Source organism: Lathamus discolor, chromosome 3, assembly GCF_037157495.1.
Source record: "Lathamus discolor isolate bLatDis1 chromosome 3, bLatDis1.hap1, whole genome shotgun sequence".
NCBI classification, from domain to species: Eukaryota; Metazoa; Chordata; class Aves; order Psittaciformes; family Psittacidae; genus Lathamus; species Lathamus discolor.
The window spans coordinates 146643333-146665313 of record NC_088886.1 but is presented as its reverse complement, the minus strand read 5'-3'; the positions used below and the strand labels follow the sequence as shown (position 1 = coordinate 146665313).

Genomic DNA, 21981 nt, shown 5'->3' with positions numbered 1-21981 from the left:
GAATAACCCTGTTATTGTGGGCATTTGCTTGACATGAGTGGGTTGGAAGCCTTGAAGAAGCATGGGTGGAAATCATTCTCTCCACATGCTTTATTCAATGAGCTTTATTCAAAGAGCTGTATGGAGAGATTTTAAGATTTTTTAAATTAAAATATTCCTAAAATTCTGAGGTTTATGTGCATATGGAATTAAACCTATTTTCTAACCAATTACATGCTTGTGAAATGGAATTCCGGTTTCCAAAACAAACCTCAGAAACATGATTTCTAACCTTTTGTTCATTAAATTATTTGTGTGAAGAAGCCAGCTCCAGTCTTTTTCACACTCACTGATATAGAGAATGATTTAAGTTGCTTTATCTTTGTTGGACAGTGCTGCAGATATGAAATCCAGCACATTCACTCCATAGACAAGCTTACACTTCCTAGATTAGAGTGACATTGTGACATTGCCATAATGTTCTTTTCTCCTTTCTTTTTTACAGTGTTATATTGGTTTCAGTAAGAAATCACATTTGAATCTTTTATTATGGCTTCAATTTGTTGGCCTGGAAATGAAGATGAAATTCAGTTTTGTATACACAAATGCCCTGTAATGATGATAAGAAATGATGTGCACGGAATACAGACTAATACATTAGTATTGTACATTAAGTCTGTCTGGTAAAGGAGATGATAGTTATTTGACAGTCTGAGTAACAATAAATGATTTGTAAGCATCACCCTCAGTAAAGTGTGGAGTCCTTTCTCCTAATGACCCTGATACAAAGAATTGAATACAAAGCTAAAGGAGATTTTTGACAATAATTTAACTCCTTGGAGCATCGCCTACTCTGTGTGTCCAGCTAGGGTCAATGAACAAGGCTGTTGAGACTAGTAAATCAAACATTCCCTTGTTTAGATATTAGGACCTAGTTCTTTATTGTGAGAGTGGTGAGACACTGGCGCAGGGTGCCCAGAGAAGCTGTGGCTGCCCCATCCCTGGCAGTGTTCAAGGCCAGGTTGGACACAGGGGCTTGGAGCAAGCTGCTCTAGTGGAAGGTGTCCCTGCCCGTGGCAGGGGCTGGAACTGGATGAGCTTTAAGGTAGCTTCCAACACAAACCATTTCATGATTCTATTTGTCCATTCATGCAGCTTAGGCAGATATTTCCATTCTGCATGCTGATGCCTTGAGTGCTGTTGCACTGCATTGCTTAACCCAAAAGGGGCAGGGATGTGCAGGGCAGGCTTCAGATGCAGTGTTTATAATCCTGTGAGCTGCCTCACTCATGTCAATCTAATCTACTTGTGCAGAGCTCTTAGTGTCAGCCTATATATTTTATTTACATCAAAGAGAGAAAGTTAACCCAAGCAGCTGATTGCAAAGCAACTGCTGGCTGCTTTCCCTGAGTGTGGAAATACAGAGTTGCAAATGCTATGTCAAACCAGTCCAGTCTGCAAATTAAATCAGTGTCTCAAAGGAGGGGTGATGGTGGTGTATATCGAGCTGACTAAAGCTGTGACCAGAAGAAGGCAGTTTTCAAATAGGAACAAGGGAATATACAACAAAATAACAGAGAAGATCGCTTTAAAATCCTCTAATGCATGTAGAGAGGATTGAAAAGGGAGAGGAGTGAGACAGACACCATCCAGGAGGAGGTATGTGTAGATGTCAGCAAACATTTCTCTTCCGCTTCCTTTCATCAGTAGAGTAGCTGCTCTGGAGATGAAAAGAAGGGAGTTGAAGGAGCTCACAGGACATGGGAGGGGAATTAAAAAGCACAGCTATATGTGTGAACAAGAGGCCAGATAAAAGCAAACACTGGAATAAAAAACAGGATCCTTGTGCCCAACCCCATCTACCCCTGGGAATAAACTTGTTTCAGACCATGTGGATTGAGTCTTCATACCAAGTGTTAAATTGTAGTAGGTAGACAGAACAAGAGATTACAGCTGTAAAGCTGCCAGTGAAATTAAGTCTTTTTTGGTAAACTAACAGGGAAACTCAGTCCAAAGGTTTGAGGTTTACACACCTGGTTGAATTGTGGCCCATGCTTGACATTCTGCAATACCCATGAACTGGTCGAATGCATCGCTATATGGTTTTGGTCAAGTCAAAGCACTGAGCAAGGATTTTCCATTTCATGCCCCATTCATACGTTGCTACATAATGTGGACTGCCCCAAATGCCTCTTGGTTTTCCCTTTGGAAAAGTTTCTTAGAAGCTGGCAGCAAAATAATACTGGGCAGGTCTTTACTATGCAACTTCAGGATACATCTATTGCATCTCAGGTGTTTTTACTATAGTAACTTGGGTTCAGAATCTGGCCTGAATTGTCTGGATGCTGATCTCTTGGCTATCTCTGCAAGTTTAAGCAAAGAAACCTGTAGCATTCTGTTATTGTGCCAAGCATCTGTAAAAGGAATTCCGGTTCAATTCCAAGTATCAAAAAATATCCTCCCAGTCTTCTCATTTTAATTTTATTCATGTTGAGCAAGTTTTGACTTCATGGCAAAATGATCATGCTTTCTCTCTGTTCAGAGGATGTTGCCTGAGCAAGGAAAGCTATGTACTCCTATGGAATGGGAGTTCTCTCTGTAATAAACTGTATGAAACTGAGTGCATCCTACTGGAAACTTCTAATTTAGTTTTAGCCTTTTAGGAGAGCAGTGTAGAAATTCAGCTTACTTGTAAAGATGCTACAGAGTAATATGGAAAATACGCCTACAGTTTATACCTATGGCTGTTAATCCTCACTCTGACAATTTGGTTCTGCTTAGCAACTTTAAGATACACTTTACATAGTGGGAATAAAACCCTAGTGGGTGCCTTCATTTTGTATTTATAACAGAGTCAACTAAATGAAATCATTTGGAACTATTTCTAACTGCTCTTTGCATCGTGTCTCATCCACTAGATATACTGTTGTTTATTTATAGATTTTTTTTCTTCGGGGGGTTTAAAGCATATTAACATGGCCTTGAATTCTAATTTATAGCATTACCTAAAGATTACCAATCGTCTTAACAGCATAGTTACAAACACCATTTGAGCAATATGATATTGTTTTGCTTGCTCTGCATAAAACTGATTTTTGCACAGTTTGCTAATTCTGATTTATGTGCTTTACTTTTTTATTTCATTTCTACTGTTCCTATATTTCTTTCTAAGTGGTCTTAATAAAGGGAGCTGCTTATTTATATGATTTTCTTTCTAAGAGAATAGAGAAAAGAATTAGAGAAAAACACTGGAACATCTGGAGAAAATCATAGAATAGTTAGGGTTGGAAAGGACCTTAAGATCACCCAGTTCCAACCCCACTGCCATGGGCAAGGACAGCTCACACTAAACCATCTCACCCAAGGCTCTGTGCAACCTGGCCTTGAACACCGCCAGGGGTGGAGTATTCACAGCTTCCCTGGCAAACCATTCCTGTGCCTCACCACCCTTACAGTAAAGAACTTCCTCCTTATATCCAATCTAAACTTCCCCTGTTTAAGTTTTAACCCATTAGCCCTTGTCCTGTCACTACAGTCCCTGACAAAGAGTCCCTCCCCAGCATCCCTATAAGCTCTCTTCAGGTACTGGAAGGCTGCTATGAGGTCTTCATGCATCCTTCTCTTCTCCAGGCTGAACAGCCCCAACTTTCTCAGCCTATCTTCATACCGAAGGTGCTCCAGGCCCTGAGGATGTTTAAATTCTTTGATCATGAGAATTCTGGAGAAAAATAACAACTGTTCAGCATTGTCTCTTGCAAGAAAGAAATTCTGCATTAGACAGATGTTCATGCAGCTTTAAACCTCTCTATTACCCAGATTGACATGGAAGGTTTTCCTGCCCTGTTGAAATGGTAGCTGTGCATTCCTAGAATGTCCCTCCTAAGACATGTGTGTAGGCGTACAAGTCCTGAAACTATTTGCTGTTTAATGCACACCCACAATAGGATGACTCCTGCAATATAACATTGTATGTTTCAAAAGGAACTATACACTCTCCTTTTCACATTTAAGTTGTTAAGAGTTTACTGAAAGCAAGATCCAGCCTGTAGTGATGAAAGACCAAAATCTCAAGTTGTGTTTTGATGATGTATTATTTTGGAGTAACTCCACACAACCCAACAGTAGCTACACTGGTGTAATGAAGAGCAGAATTCCTGTTTTCTTTCCATGAATTAATAGAAACCTAGTGTATCTCTTTCACAGAGGACCTGCATTGTGCTTGTCCCAGCTGGCACAGCACTGTTGTAAGCAGCAACACTGGTGAGTAGGTAATACATTAATTTCATAATCATTGTTACATATTGCTTGTAGCAATTCTGAACACATTCTGAACTTCAAAAGCAACAGAAATGTGTGTCTGACCTTCCCATTTCCATCATCCTGATGCTGCTGTGTTGAAGATTTCTCCCCTCTCTTAGGTCAGAGCAAGTCAACATGAAAATGTGAGAATGAATCAGTGTATATGCTCCAGTTGTATTCTAACACATTGCCTGAGACATGCATTCACTGTGGGACATTTTGCTGGCTGGTTCACAAGCTCATGCCTCTCCTGGATTCAGGTTATTTCTGCTGTGTTCAATTAGATGCTATCCTCCTTTTCTAGTCCGACCACACTTGTTATTAAATATGGCACTCCTAGTGCTATTTGAAATATGGAACTTGGCAGATGAAAGGGACCTGTTGCAGTTTAGCTGGTTAAATATTTAAAGATTTCAACCTCACAGACTTACACGGCCCATTTTCCTGGATACAAGTTGGATAGCAGGAGGAAGGCTGCTCCAGTTGAGTGGTATCAGTAATGGCTTCTGGAACTGCTGTTGTTTGCTAATAATGCAGTCACATTAGGGCTTGTTTTGTTGAAATACTCCATGTGGTTTATTAATGAAACTTGGTAACTTTTATTCTTTGCAGAAAAATGATAACACAGAGATGTATAAACCCACATTCACGTGTTGTTTTATTGGTGTGTTACAACATTACATTTCCTTCACACTGAGAAAGCATGAGATTAAAATACACTGATCCACAGAAATGCCTTCCTTATGCTGACTGCACTGGTAATTACAGTGCCCACAGATCCCTCCACAAGTTTCATTTCATTAAGCCTTTCATAATTCTAATTACATTCTAATCAAAGCTTTTACATTGTCTATTTGATGACTTTCAATTTAATTATTCCCATTAAAATATGTTATTCTTTACCGCTCGGCAAAGTTCACCAATTACTCTTGCAATGTAAGTATTTACGCTGCATTACACTTGTGTTCCAATCTTTAAACAGCCACTACTCATTTGAGGGCTGCATAAGATTTCCTCATGCCAAAGATAGCTCATTTGTATCAAAAGCCATCAAAATAACTAGGAATGTGTACAGCACATTTAGGAGGCCCCACTCGTTTTTGAGAATAAGCCAGATCTATATAAAAACATGCAAAATGCTCTATGCATCAGTATTAAACTGCTAATTTTCATTTAAGATTTATTTTCTTTTAACATTTGCATATAACCTGGAAGACTAGGGTTCCTGCTGAAAGAAAAAGCTAATGGCTAAGCCCTGTATAATGTAAAGACATGATACCCTTAGTGTAGGGCTTTCAGTAATCCTCCCCTATGAAATAATACAAAATGATATCCCTGTTACAGAATTCTGTAGGATGGTTTAAAAACTTTGTAGAAAGATTAAACCTCCACTAAATTGTGTGGATTTCTAGAATAAGACCTTGATTACGCTAGAGGAGTGCTTTGTCAAATTCAGTGCAAACGCAATGCTGGAATAATTTTGCTTTGCTGATGCTAGTTTTGTGAACCAGCATATATACATCAGCAACCCCAGTTACATTTGGGTAACTGTCTCTATTCTAGAGCTCAGAATACTGTAACTGTCAGAAAAAAAAACCTGTTTCTAACTGATGCACTCAAACTGGTATCAGTTTTACAAGTAAATCAGGCCTAATTTCTGCAGAACCCTCCTGGGTTCATGCCTTTTACATTCTGTTCCTTAATGTCATTTCCTATTTATAGTTATTTCCAAATATCATATAAGTTTATACATAGTAAGGTTGCATCCTCTTGTACACAATTACTACATTTATTTTTAAAGGGCTTCTAATTTACTTGCTTTCTATAAAAATTCAAGTGTTGCCAATGAGGAAGTAGCTCTTCTCAGAAAAATCTACAAAGCTTACCTTTGAGAAAAGTAAGTGACAAGCTTTACATGAAGATATTGAGCTGTTTGAATCACAAAATGCCTACAAGGCCAATACATATTCCAACAGTAACACAGAAATTATAATTATGGCAGCAGTATCCTCCAGTCTAAAGCACCGTAATAATGGTCGTTGATCAGCGCTATCTTGATCGCTTTAACCAGCAGCTCCAGATAAGAAATGTTCAGCTGCCAAGGTGTGGTCTGGAACATTTGCCTGCATTTTCACAGGATACCTAAGGGAAAAAAAAATCTGGAATCTGACATTCTGCCACCCAAAGGTACATCATTTCACAGGAATGGGAGGTATACTGCGTAGTGCATACATAATAAAACAGGGTCCTACCCATAATAAATTAACTAAAATCATACACTCAGTAATCTTCTCCATACCAACAGTGTTTTGATTCTGGTGAGTTTCAATCGAGGTACCAAGCCAACCCTCGCAAACACCATGCTCAAGAACATGATGAGCTGAAAATGTGGAATGGGTCTAGTGGAAAACTGTCTCAAGCATTCCTATGGATATGTTACAGTTCTGGAGACCATCACAAGCATTCATGGTCGTGTGCCCAAAGTCACAAATGAGAATCTTTGCATTTCTTTAGATCGCCAATGCTGCAGTGGGTCACTGCACGGGAATGAAGTGGCACACCGAGATTCACAGAAAACACTGTGATTCTTTATCCTCACAGTTTTTGGATTTTTTAAAACTTTTTACAAAGACTTCAGCATGTTGAATGTCATGGGTGTTATTTCATTTTGTTTCGGCAGTAATTACCATGACTGCCCTCAAAAAACTGCAGATTTTATTTAAACGCCAAGTTTCTAATCCTTCCTATGAACATATGTTTCCGTAAGCTATATAATAATTTTAACAGTGTGGAATTTCTTGACTGTCAGAATCATCCTGTGAAACCACTAGTGCATGAAGCTTGGCTCTTACAAACACTTACCCATTCACACCTTTTGGCTGCTTGATCATTAGTAGCTCAAGTAGTAACTAGAATGACCTTGTCAAAACTTGACAATTAATACAAAGTTTTACCAGCATGTGGAGATTTTTTTAATGTTAGAAGGCAACAAGCTAAACATAAATTTGATGCCCTAACTTACTAAGTTATATAGAGAAATGTCTAGACACAACAGATGTTGAGCATCAGGTGAAAAGTGCTTTGTGTATTCATCACTCATCAAAATCAATGAGTGCTGAAGATGACCAGAACCTGCTAGGAGATACTCAGTACTTTAGAAAATCTATTTCCAGATCTACCCTGTCCTTAACCAAATCTTCTTAAAATCACTTTCTTAACCATTTGTCCACATAAGATTGTTTTTATTCGTGTTCTTTCCCCTTCCCTCAAGTAGCTTATCTGTTCGCAGCAGACTGAAAACAGATAATTCAGCAAGTCAATATGAACTGAGAATTTAACTTTAGAAGTATGATGCTATTATGCCATTAAAACCAAAATATTTATTTTCTCTTTATAAAAAGGAAAGAAACAAAAGAAAAACAACATACAGTAAGAAACACTGTGTTAAGAGACCAGTTTGGAGGAAATGTGAGAAGGCTAAAAGTTCATTCTGCACATTTCTTAAAGTCATACAGGACCTTCAGTTATTCCCTCTAGAGGCAGGCCAGTAGCATTATCTGCTGTAGGTCTCTCTTCTTTCTTCATAGAGGTCTGATCTAGCAGGCTGACATAAGATTTATGACACGCTGTATTACCCAAAGGAGGGTAGTGTTGTCTGTAGCAAATATAAGCAAAAATGAGGCCAATGATCCCCCCAACAAAGGCATCTAGAGAAGAAAAGCAACAAAACCAGAAGCATGTTACTATGGAAAGGTCAGGCAGTGGTAACAACTGTAAATAAAAGACATCTGGTTGACCTGGAAGTGTTTAACCCAGAAACTGTGAACTTTAAACTTTCATAAAGGATTTGGAGCCCAATACCACATAGGACACAAAATCAGTATTTTGTTGGGGACTTCTCCAAGAGTTTGAATATCCAAAATCTAGATAATTGGCTGTGTTTCAGGTGATGAACAAGGGGAATAGAACAGCCTCCATGAGGCCTCCATGATGTTGCAGATCTCCTCTGACCAACATTTGTGAATAAGCAGCCCATGTATCCTCTTCTAGTGTGCCATGATTTACAATGACCACCATCAGGTTTTCTATTTATGAGCAATACAGCAGAACTATGCTGTTTACAGCATCCAGAGCTCTCCCACTGATCTATACCACAAACTATTGCACTGTGTGCAGTCTGCTCCTTGTCTCTGTCCAAGTACCTCCAGAATGACAGCTACAAGAGATCTACTCTTGTTTCGTATTCCAGAAGGCATTCTCCAATGCAGACAAGGAGCAAGTAGAATGTAAGATGCAAAATTATCTTCCTTCAGAAGTGGGCCACTCTAGCTAGAACAATTAATTTCACTTGTAACTACAGAGAAAGACAGCTGTCAAGGACCATTTCAAGCTGGGTGAATTCTTCCTAAAAGAACCTGAATGGTCAAAGACTAAGCATGCCTGATAACTGATTTGACACCTTTTGAATTTTTTTGATACTCTTTGCTATCCCATACCAGAAAATAAAATAGGATAAAATAAAGCCAGTGTGTGAGATATTTGCAGCTCTCACACATGGGCAATTACAAGTTTTCCATGGGAACCACACAACACTGGAAATGTAAGAGGATTTGTTCAGTTGTCAGATTCTCCCTCTGTCTTACTAATATACTCAGATCCTATGTTTCATTTTCAAGCAACCAGATCAAAATATCACTGAAAATACACACTGACTTTGAAATCCTCAGATCTGAACACAAACAATAATAGAAGTGAGGTAAAAGTTACTGGCTAGAATACGGCTTGACACAGTCTTTTATTTTAACAAGATGTAGCAAACACCGTATCATCTGCGTATATAAAAGCTTAGGATTAAGCATCCTTCAGAGTCCTGATGCTTCACTTAAGCATATCCCTTGTGGTTCATTATAGGTAGACTTTTAAGGATGCAAGTTCATCTACAAGCAGACCTTTTATACGATTCACTCATATAACAGATGCTGCTGTTGAAGACTTAAGAGCCATCTCCCATTCTGTCAATAACTGTCACTCCTTCACAAAGGTAAGCTTTAACATTGTGTAGCATGTTTCTTTAGCTTTGTGAATATACTTTATGATCATGAAAGGCACTGCATGCTGCTTCAATAACCTCCTCATCCATATTGAATACATTCAACATTTATTTGCAGTTACAGTCTGTTGCGTATTCACGGGAACCATGTGTATGGTACCATGCTGAATCCAACCCTAACAACTAGTCAATATAACAAAGTATCAACATAAAAATAGATGCAGGCCAAAGCTATGGAAAATCATTTTTAACAAGACAGAACAAGAAAATAAAATATTTCTCTTCCTTAACCTGACTTTGGAAAGTGTAGAAGTGACAACTTGGGAGCAATTAGGACCTTGGCCAAAAAAGTTAAGAGAACAGAAAGCATCAAACTTTGCAGCAAGTTTTCAGTGTGAGCAGAATCTGTTGCAATCTATGCTATATAGCTTGGTATGCAATGTTTCTATATTTCTCAAGGAGGGAACATGAACCTACCTCATGCCAAATATACTTCGATATGAACGAAAAGCAGTGTATTACATCATGTGCATCCAATAACCAGAATACAAATGACTGAATGCATCTTTGCAGTGACTAGTTACACACAGATGCATCAGTCTAGTCTAATGCACGTGTCCATATATTAGCAGTCCCTCACGTACCCAACAGGCACCTTGCAGATACATGGAGAAGCAGTAGGCATGGACTAGGCAGAGCTTCTAATGGGCCACATCCAGCCTATAGCTGGATCCATCCAGGACAGCTGTGGCACATGTGTACACTTGTAAAAAAGGATGATATAAACCACCACTGATCTAGATTTGTATGTAACTGCGATGATGTACATTGTGTACATAAAAATACAGAATAATAAAGAGACCCTGCAGTAAAATTTCAGACACTGAAACCCTTAGCATCAATCCAGGAGCAAGGAAAATCTATAGCATACTATGATGAGTTTTAACTCGTGTGATTTAACTAAAATAATCAAAGAAATACAAGGCTAATAAAAAATAGCAGAAAAAAAAGGTGTCTCCATGGCTCACCTTGCCAGTGGTGTTTGTAATCACACATACGAGACAGGGCAATCATCATGGCACAGTAGAGTGGGAGAATTGCTGCACAAAGCCGCCAGCTCTTCCCCCGGCCATTTTCCGTGAAGCAATGCAACTTTCCAGCTAAGTAGAAGGTGGTAAAGCCAAGGCCTGAAAATGCAACTGATAAAGAAAAGCACAGAATTACAATAATTCTGTCATTATCATTGTAACAATACTGTCCCTTAAGATCTGCAAGAACTGACAGCAGGATCGTTCTACTGGACAGAAGCCTTGGACTTTCTAGGGTGCTATTAGGAGCTAAGTTACGTTGAGATGGCCCATCTGCCTATCCCTAGGAGTGCCCAAGGCCAGGTTGGATGGGGCTTTCAGCAACCTCGACTAGGGGAAGGTGTCCCTGCCCATGGCAGGGGTTTGGAACTCCATGAGCTTTAAGGTCCCTTCCAACACAAACCAGTCTGGGATTCTATGATCTGCAAAACATTGAGGGGGTTTCATAGCTCGAATGGTGATTCCTATGCAACCATATAACTGACACTGTTATAAGTCAGTATTTTAAAAGGATGTAGCAAATTGCCTAGGTAGAGAGTTTTCTTGCTTTGTCTTTTTTCATAAAGCAACAATGATCTTACAAAACTTTACATAATCACAATTCTTAGGGGGATAAAAGGGAAAAAGTATTCTGCCACAAGATCCATGACATATGTATGTTCTCCACAGTAATAGTGGTATCTATGTAGCAATGCAAGCAATCAGGCAAGTGAACACTGAAAAGCAAATCAACTTCCTTCTCTTAGATACTCAGCTTTCACATAATCTGACAAGTCTGCAAATACTGTGGTATCTCTAGACATTCATCTATCCAACAGCAATTTAGGGTTTTTTTCCATTAGCAATTTAGCTTTTTCCTCCGGGGCAGACATTGCCTGTGGAAAGAATTCCCAATTTTATTTGCACATGAAATTAAACATTTAGGCAATTTTTAAAACTGGAATCACAAAAGCCCTTTAATTCTTAACTTTCAGTGCAGCTTTTCCTATTTTAGACTTATTCTAAACACTTACAGTTCAAAGCAGAAAAGGATTCAGTCAGATTTTACTGCAATGGAATTACATTTAAACAAGAATCATAAGTTCCATTAACCTTTTTCTATAGAAATAGACAACTGGCAGTGGTGACAGAACTCGGGCACCAAGTTTCCGTAATGAACATTTTTCATCTTGTTACTTTTCACCTCCCAGAGGAATACCAGATGGATTTATATTTTTACTATACATTTTAAATGCTTTTTACAAAAGCTTTTGAGCATTTCTCTCCTTTTTACTGCAGGAAAAGTAGTGTTGCACTTGAACAGGTAGCGCTGTGAAATACGTTTTCTATTTTCCACAAATGTCATACTCAGCTTTGCTGCTGACTGCAAAGATCAAAATAGAACATGAGCACATAAAGCACAGGTAGCGAAATTATAAATATTTATCTAAGCATTTGAAATTCTTTTCCTGGCTGCCTTTATACTTTTTATCTTTGTGATATACAAGTGCCTCCACAAGAACTAACAGGTCACATTCATAATACATACCCTGTTCTGATTGTGCATCCAGTGAATTTAATGGTAAAATCACTATATCATAGAATCACAGGATAGTTAGGCATGCATCTTCTTTCCTAATCTCTTGCTAGGGCTTTTCAAATGCCCTCCTCTTCATGTTCCCAAATGCTAGATGTGATAAAGCCATTGCTTTGTGTTCTGCTGATGAATCTATGAGACGGTCAATTTTAGCTGACAGTACAATGGAGTAGTTTCGTAAGATTATAGTGAATAACTGTTTGAATGCAATTACTGAAAATTTGGTTTCAATCTTCAAACACACAGATAAATCACTTCTTTAGACAGGCAGAGCAAGACAGAATGCTGATTTATCATCAAGCCACTATACAAACTACATTGTTTTCTACATGCTTTTTCAACCACTGCTGATTCTGTACTTGTCAGAAGCAGTGGGAGGCAAACTTTAATATATAACAAACAATCCTGAATAAAGAAAAGTTTCTTGCAGACTGGCTTACCTTCTTACGTATCGTATAAACTCATATGACATATAAACTCGCCTTTAAGAATATCTATTAGATAAGAAATAATTTCTTCTGACATTTCTACATCATTGTATTTCTGAAATTTCTTTTCCTAAGAGTAACATGTCTTACACAGAAACAGGTTGTGAGCTGTATAGTCAGAGCACCAGGCTATAGCCACAATGATGAAAATACATCTATGATCCTGACAACATCTCATAAAATTGGAATACACTCTCCCCTGTTTTAAACATCCTCTCCAACTCTCAGTACTCAATCTAAACTGACACACAAAAAACCCAAGGAAACACTGCTGCTTCTTTCCAGTGTAGACATGCTCTTGTGCCTGTCACATTCCCTAGAATAGCCACTGGCATATGACAAAAGACAACACTCGCCTCTCTTGTGCTCTTCCAGTTGCACTAGATAATTTATGTGGCATGGTCTTTTGTATCAAAGACCTGCAGCTCTTTAGAGACTCATAGAATAGTTAGGGTTGGAAAGGACCTCAAGATCATCCAGTTCCAACCCCCCTGCCATGGACAGGGACACCTCACAGTAAACCATCCCACCCAAGGCTTCATCCAACCTGGCCTTGAACACTGACAGGGATGGAGCACTCACAACCTCCCTGGGCAACCCATTCCAGTGCCTCAGCACCCTAACAGGAAAGAATTTCCTCCTTAGATCCAATCTAAACTTCCCCTGTTTAAGTTTTAACCCGTTACCCCTTGTGCTGTCACTACTAACAACACACATCCACATCTGTGAGCAGACACAGGGTTGTCCGTTCTGCAGACCTTTGGAACTAGATTCATGTCTAAACTTACCTGAGACTGCAAGAACAGGACTCGTCTGCACCATTCCATCTTCCAGTTGAGTAAATGGAGTGAACAAAACTGAATCTATGTTGGATATTCAATATCAAGTGCAATCCTGGATTGAATACTTTCAAATACTTCCTCTCAAAAATACCTTTTTTTTTTTTTTTTTAACTTTCATATTTCCATTTTCCACCTCAGGTTATTTATTTTTTGTAGATCTTTAGAAGATGAACTGAAATCGGAAGACAGTATTCCCATAGAAACAGCAAGTGCTTTGTCGTTTCATTCTCAGGCAATCTACAATGCCTAGCTATTTAGAGAGCTTAAAGAAATACTGCCCAAACAATAGAGTAGGTGTTCCTTTCACACATACTCATATTCAGAATTAGTAGTATTTGCCAGGCTATCTTACTAGCAGTTGTCAGTGTGGTGGGCAGTAAAATTTAGATAAATGGGCTTTACAGCAAACCCTGTGATAGTTAAGAAAAATTCCCAGAATTTGTGGGGTTTTTTCAGGATCTGCCTCAATTTAGAATGTGGTGCTCATGAATGAATATGGAAGTTCAGCAGGAGCTATATCTGCACTAGACCCAAAGGCAGATTTTGCCTTCCTCTAAACTAAAGGTCAGGAAGAAGAGACTCACAAACACTCCTTCAGGGGAACTTATCCTAATGCAAGATGGAAAAGTACTATAATGGTGCTCTAGCTTGTGGCTATGAAACTAATATTCTGCAGAGCAGCTTTATATTGCAGTGTTGTAAAATTGACTTCCCTTACCCTGGTGCATGCACATCCAGAAAGCACTGCTTGACCCAATAGTCCCAGTGTGTGCAGAGTCAGCAGCAAAGAACATGGAATTAATAGTGAAATGCTCTGGGATGCGGGAGTACTCATCATAAAGGTAATTATATATCTCAAGACAACTTGATTACTGTGCACTCCATGAAAGCAACTTTGGTTTATGCCTGTATTTTGAAGATGTTGTCAATCAATAAAATTAAGAGTAACTATTCACTCTACAAGAATCCTAGGCATATAGGTGATATTTGCACTGCAGAATTGCTCAATCTGTAGAATATAGTTGAGTGGTATTTTTCTGCACCAGATAGAGACAAGAGTTCACTGTATCACAAAGCAAATACAAACATACGCGTACACACGTCACATGCCCTAACATATAATGTACAGCTTAATGTTATAAGAAAAATTATCATTCTGCATAAGAAGACAATGCTCCTCATCTCACAAATACTTCTGTTAACCTGGTTTCTCCTTAGATCATTAAAAGTTAATACCCTGTTTATATAAAAATATATTTATATAATATTTATATCAAAGTGCAATATCAACCAGCCCTCTTTGGAGACAGTGACATAGAATCATAGAATCATAGAATAGTTTGGGTTGGAAAGGACCTCAAGATCATCCAGTTCCAACCCCCCTGCCATGGACAGGGACACCTCTCACTAAACCATCCCACACAAGGCTTCATCCAACCTGGCCTTGAACACTGCCAGGGATGGAGCACTCACAGCTTCCCTGGGCAACCCATTCCAGTGCCTCAGCACCCTAACAGGAAAGAATTTCCTCCTTAGATCCAATTTAAACTTCCCCTGTTTAAGTTTGAACCCGTTACCCCTTGTCCTGTCACTACAGTCCCTGATGAAGAGTCCCTCCCCAGCATCCCTATAGGCCCCCTTCAGGTACTGGAAGGCTGCTATGAGGTCCCCACGCAGCCTTCTCTTCTCCAGGCTGAACAGCCCCAACTTCCTCAGCCTGTCTTCATACGGGAGGTGCTCCAGTCCCCTGATCATCCTCGTGGCCTCCTCTGGACTTGTTCCAGCAGTTCCATGTCCTTTTTATGTTGAGGACACCAGAACTGCACACAATGCTCCAGGACATGAACGAAAATAAGAAAACCAGTCTGATTAGTATAGAACAATGTTAACAAATTACAGACCCCAGGAATAAGTGCAATGAGCTAACTTAAAGGGGATAAATGAGAGGAAAACACATTAAGCAATATATGATTTGTCCCCTTATTGTTTGCTTCTATTTCCTGATCTGCTGATAGCACCAGATATTTGATTTAAAGCCAGGGAGGCAATTTAAACACCAGTAAAAATCCTGGATTTGCAAATCTGTACCTTTCTGAACAGACTCTGAAGGGAGTTGAGATTCAGAGTGCATCTTACTTGTGTTTTCAGTTTCTTTAAAGGAATAACTGGAATTCATATGTATCATACTTTTGCTCTACTTACATGGCTTTATTTCAAATTCTTATCTACAAGGAATCTTTAATAATGCATATGCAGTCTCCAGATTATATTAATGGGACCTAGAGAGTCTCAGTCATGAATAAACATTAGTTTATGTAGAATTAAATCAATTTAATTTCCTTTTTATACCTGTTGTAACTATTTACACTTCATAACATAGATACACTGGTTGTGTAGACCTGCCAATCAAAGGCGTCTGACTGATTTTGTTTGCAACACGGCTACAAACCATTCAGAGACTGTACTGTAAGATCTGTTATATGATTCAACCTAGCGAGGTGGTAGAGGGCAAGCACGTTGTCTTTCTCTGCTCATCAAATTGAATTCCCTATTCCCACTCTCAGAATGAGATTTCTGAATACCAGTTACACATGGGATCCGTCAACTTGAAGTCAGCACTACAGGTCAGTCCAGTCCACGCAGTGTACTGGGGTTTCTCTCTGCAGATAACACTGCCTATTTTGGTTGCTGGATAAGGACTTTTCAGAAGTTCACAGAGTTGGCAGTCAGAAGGGATGAGCTGATCTTTTCATTGACCTCCTATATATCACACTGTTGAGTATGATCTAACACCAGAATGGGAGCTTGGATAAAGTGCACAATTTCCAGAGAAATAATCTGAAGACAGAGGAGGAAAATTAGGTCATATACGCCAACAGTTGGTGAAGTTCTTACTGACAAAACCATGATCAAATTGTAAACTGCCATCGTCAAGGGCCATTTTCATCTGAGAATCTGATTCAGTAAAACACAATAGAAAGAAATATAAAAACTGTTATGTAGGCAAAACATCACTAAGGCTCCCCAAGAGCCTTCCCACAAGAATTGCTGCTTCCACTTCACAGTAATTAAATACGTGCAGAATTGATTCAAACATTCCATTTCAAGCACCTATAGAGGTAGAAGTGAAAGGAAGTATCTGAATATGTTTAGTTACTGCTACAGCAATGACATTGAGCAAAATACTTCATAAAAACTCCTGAAAACCTGGCATGCCTTCTGCCCAAGGAGTACATGTACTGAGCCTTCATCCTGTAATTGCATCAAAAGATGCAGAACCTCGCCATCATGGAAAACTTTGAAGGAGATAGAATCATAGAATCATAGAATAGTTAGGGTTGGAAAGGACCTCAAGATCATCCAGTTCCAACCCCCCTGCCATGGGCAGGGACACCTCACACTAAACCATCCCACCCAAGGCTTCATCCAATCTGGCCTTGAACACTGCCAGGGATGGAGCATTCACAACCTCCCTGGGCAACCCATTCCAGTGCCTCACCACCCTAACAGGAAAGAATTTACTCCTTAGATCCAATCTAAACTTCCCCTGTTTCAGTTTTAACCTCTTACCCCTTGTCCTGTCAGATAATGATACGCTCTAAAGGCACTGGGTCTAAGCTTTGCCGATCTGATGAGTGAGCAACCAGTAGAGAGTAAAACAATGGAACAGTCAGAAAAACCCCAATTGAATAGAACTAACTGGATGACAGCTGTAGACTTCTGTGTGAAGACAAGTGCTCTGACCTTTATATCTTAACGGTATAGGAATTATCAACTTAAGAGTGTGCATTTCAATGTGTTTTGTGTAGGTGGGATATCTGGAACTGCTATTGGAAGGCACATTTTAAAACTACCATAGTGGTACTTGGAGAATGTCACAGAACAGTTTCCTCCTGGGCACTGTGATTATTGGAATGAATAAAACTACATTAGACCAAATCTTTCAGATTGTTTTGATCGCATTCTTTAAACAAAACCTAAAAGTTCACAGAAGAAATAAGGAGAATGTCTGGAGACATTGCAGACCCCATCCTGACATCTGATTCTCTCCAGAGAGGGGATTTAGGTGAGTTTAAAAACCCATCTGTACACCCCAAACCAATTACCAAGTTGAAATGCATGAACTGAGAAACTGTGAACAAGAATCTGATCTAAAGAACCCCAAATAAATTATTCATTAAAAATGTAATTGCTTTTGTGGGTGTTTTCTGGAAATTAAACTACCCCGTGAGGATCTTCAGCTTCTCAAGTTCTAATGGATGCTTTGCTAAGCACACAATACACATCTTCTTTACAGTAAGCAGTTTTTGAGCTGAAGAAAAAATCCTCAACTTAAGTGGCAACAAATTATGAAACTGAAAAACAACCATTCAAACAGCCTATGCAACAATCAGAGAAAATGATCCATCTCTTTGTCTGTTATACTTTATACTTGCAGTGATTACCGTGTATTTTCCAAGTGCAAACACACACTATTCATCACTGGAATTGCACAGCAGCCTACTGCAATTTTAGCTAGGGCTGCTGGTGAATGTTTTCGTTTTCACACTGTTCAAAGACTAAAATATTTATCTTTCCTGAAGGAAATTTTAACACATAAATTTTAATGCTGAAATTCAATTCAAAGAGCATTTTATAGAAGTACAATTCCCAGAGAACCTTTTGAGCATATTATCACAGGCAAAATATTTTGGGGTTTTTTTTCCAAGTGGGACAGTCAATCACCTTCCCTTTGGCTTAGCTTTATTAATTCCTTTTTAAAAAGAAAGAGACTTCAGCAGAACCAGCATGAAAACCACATCACAAAATACGAATGTATGCAGGGAGTTGGGAAACAAAAAGGAGGTATCGGAGACAGAGACATGCGAGAATAAAACATAAACCTATGTTATCTGAAAGCAAGTAACGAGTGTTGGTCATTAGGTTGTTATTTGTAGGACTGTCAGAGTGAGTTCTTGTGAATTTTTTGTGTTTTTTTCTGACATTTTATTTTCAATACACCTTTGAAGATACCTTCTTACATCTGAAATATCTAAAGAAATCTCAGGGTGCATCTCTTTGCTACCAAAAAATGAGAACTAAGTTCCGATTTGTTCAGTTAATGATGGCATTTACAAAGAGTCCTATAAGTGAACCTGTTCCATAACCTGCTTTGCCATTTCTTTTGGCAGAAACCTTGAACAAATCCTCTTTCTCTGAGAGCACAGTTAACACAAGCTTAAAAGGGCTCAGATTCTGGAATTACTTTGAAGAGAAGGGGCAGCACTCATGCCCTGATCAAAGTAGCCTTAGCATTAAGATAAACTACAAGAGACTGTCTTGTAAACTCACCCCTAATAATACAACTGCATCAGACTAGAGAGTCACCTTTTCCTACACGTTATGTTTTTTACTCTTCACTACATCTGCCAAGATCTCCACGCTTCTCAATTACACTTGGTGAAATTAGGTCCATCTAATGAACTTGTATCAGATTTAAACCTAGGACGGAATGACATCAGGATGCAACTGGTCCTTGAACGCCCCATGATAGTGCCGCACTAGTGTGGTCCCTGGCTAATACATTCTTCCCCTGACAGGCATCAGGAATACCAAGCGTTGAGTGAATTGTTTGGTCTTTTTGTTAAACCAGATGCAGATCACTTCATGAAACAAACTCCTAATACTAAAAAAAAATACAAAAGTTTTATGTAAATAAGAGTTTGCAGGGAGGGGAAGGGCAAGCAAACTGAAGCTTTCTTCAACCGCACTTTAAGTAGCAAAGTGAACCAGGACACCAGCAGGAGAGTGGCTGCACAGCTACATTCTACCAGCACTGAGTTCAGTTCTAGGATCCAAACTTGTAAGTGATTTTCTAAAGTCTCTCTTTCCTTACAGAAACTTTTAAATAACTCTTAAGAGAATCAGGGACTGGAAAGTGGGTACCTTCACTTCCAATTCAGCCTAGATCCTCTGAGGATAGCAAAAATAAAGCTGATGTCCATTGTGGAGCACACAGTGAAACCGTGATTTATTTAATCATGCAGAGAAAAGGCAAAAATATATTGTGATTACTACCAATAAAAAAGTTAGTGTGTTAAAGGCTACGGCGTGAAAGACAATGCATAGAACATGTTTGATAGGTAGCACACATACCAGCAAGGAATGACTGGTTTACATTGACGTGATAACACATATTAAAAACCCACACTTTTTTCTAAATTCAGGAAAAATAGAAAGTCTTTTGGCAATATGCTTAAGGCATACATAATCTGAACTTCAAACATACTACCAAGAGTTGATTTGTTATTAGAGCTGGAAAACAACTTTAAAGAGTACCTCTCACAAACCCGTCATAAATTCAAATGGCCTTAGCTATTAAACACTGAGAGATAAATATGCCAGGAAAGAAGTAAAAGCATTAAACACAACCATTTCTGAGTGTACTTACAGTTTGAATTAAGAAGCCAATAAACCCCACAGGAGATTTTAATTTTTTTTCTTGCATATCTAAGAAATCAATTCCTTATTTCCCTGATTTTTTCTTAAAGAGGATGAAATATTTCAGAGAGACACTGCCATACAGCTGTTAATTAAGAGATTTATCTTGAAAATACGAAACAGCAGCAATTACTGCCAAAAACCTGTGGTTTGTAGCTCATCTGTTACTTAAAATGTTCACTTTCAACTAAAGGAAATATGATTATCAGCCATGAAATTGCTAGCTAAAGATAATTAACAGTTCAGATTTAGATACCCAACTATAATTACGTGTGCTGCAGTAATATTTTATATAAATTATCACAGGATAGCAAACAATTCTATTGAAATTCAATAATTTCCTCACTTTGATGCACATAAATAATTTTAATTTTTCAAATGAATTAATGGCTTTTAAAATGTGAAAATCTTTTCATTTTTACAACTGACTGATTTCAGTTATATCGTGAAAAAAAGGGAGGAGGAGTTAGCTGTCCTTTCACTTGAAAAACAATATTTTCCAGTCTCCTGTCTTCTTTTTATTGACATAGCAAGACATACCACAGACACATTCATTTAACTAGCACTTCATCAAGCAAATCAAGTGCAAGCATGAACTGCAAGCAGCTTTGATATCATCAGTGAAGGCAACTTCTCAGGGGTAATACAAAGGTAATCCACTATGGAGGGACAAACAACAGAGGAACAGTTAATGGTGGAGATAAAGAGAAAATAAAATATTAGCCAATCAGCCAGTCAACAGCAAAGTACCTATTTCCTTTAGGAACTGCTGTAGTAGTTCAGAACTATTGTGGTAGTCCTTACCTGTTCAAGACAGCAACTCACATCAAGGAAACTCCTTATCTGAGCATTAGAGACTGTAAGTGTTCGAGAAGGAAAAAACCCAAGAAATCTCTCTCTCCTTTCTCCAAACCAAGGAGCAGACTGGACAGACAGCAAAGTCATTTAGGAGTAATCTTGAGAATGATTTCTGCTCAAATCAGCAGTTTAGCTAGGAGAAATGGGACACATCCAACCAAATGCAGACTCTGGAATGTGACTCAGTTACCAAGACTATAGCTGCTAGCGATAAATAGGTGTTTCCAAGGTATGCAATATAACATTTTCTGGTAACAGAATCAAGGCCAAACCATAAGCACATCCAAATTATACTCCTGCTCCTCATATTTAACTCCTACCCATTACCTACCCTACTGCAAGAGGCATTTTCTAGATACAGTGATACTCTCTTTTTCATTCAGACTCAGGCCACCTTGCCATACTAAGCAATACCAGAAAGTGATACACTATTTTATTGCTTGATAGCATAAATATCTTTTAACCCTTGCCTTTAGACTTCAGTTATTTACAGCAACTAGTAATTCAGTTTTTCTAGACAGGCTCTTTCTGTGTTCGTTCACACAAAGTCACTGATTTCAAGCACGTAATGAAGGAAGAAAGCCAGAACGGGGAAGACAGAGACCAGAACAGAATAGAATATTTGCAGTTGGAAGGGACCAATAATTATTTTCTGGTCCGACTGCCTGATCATTTCAGGGCTACCCAAAAGTTAAAGCAAGTTATTAAGGTCATTGTTCAAATGGCTCCTAAACACTGACAGGGATGGGGCACCGACCACCTCTCTGAGAAGCCTGTTCTGGAATTCAGCCACCTTCTCAGTAAAGAAACGCTTCCTCACATCCAATCTAAACCTTCCCCAGTGCAACTCTGAACCATTTGCATACATCCTATAACTGGATGAGATGAGCAAAGAAGACAGGCTAATACACTGAAGAATAAGATGGCTAAAAGAATTGCTAAATGATAAAGAATTTCTTGAATCACTGACCACTCTTCACCAGTTCAAAACATATTTAGTCCCAAGTGCCTGTCTAAATGCTATGATACCGAAAACATCTGGCCAACCATTCTGATTTCTGTTTTCTGATTCATTTGCTCAGTAAAATCATCCAAAGATGCTTTTCTTCTCTCCCTTCTCCCCTGTAAATTAGAAACATATATATATGCACACACACACTTTTTTTAAAGACCTCCTGTGCTATTATCCACTGAGCCCAACACACACTGCCTTCCAACAATCAGAAACTTCTAACATAAACATTCTCCATGAGTTTCTGGGGTTTTAAACAGGATGGAGGAACCCCAGACAGAGAGACTTCCAAAACCACTGCCTTAGTTT

General features: G+C 38.8%; 1 protein-coding gene across 2 annotated transcripts in view; it reads right to left on the bottom strand.

The window, feature by feature from the left end:
* Positions 1-4915: 4915 nt before the first annotated feature.
* The window catches only part of PLPP4 (phospholipid phosphatase 4), a 61833-nt gene continuing 44767 nt past the window's right edge, over positions 4916-21981 (bottom strand). Inside the window, exons 6-8 of one of the 2 annotated variants that reach the window (XR_010611327.1) lie at positions 10357-10527; positions 7707-7985; positions 4916-6420 (exon numbers count right to left, since the gene is read on the bottom strand). Coding sequence is in view for 1 of the 2 variants with exons in the window: in XM_065672958.1 (XP_065529030.1) it covers positions 6410-6420; positions 7797-7985; positions 10357-10527 (371 nt within the window). In the remaining variant the exon portion in view is untranslated. The remainder of the gene's footprint in view (positions 6421-7706; positions 7986-10356; positions 10528-21981) is intronic. The other variant, XM_065672958.1, reaches the window with a different exon arrangement.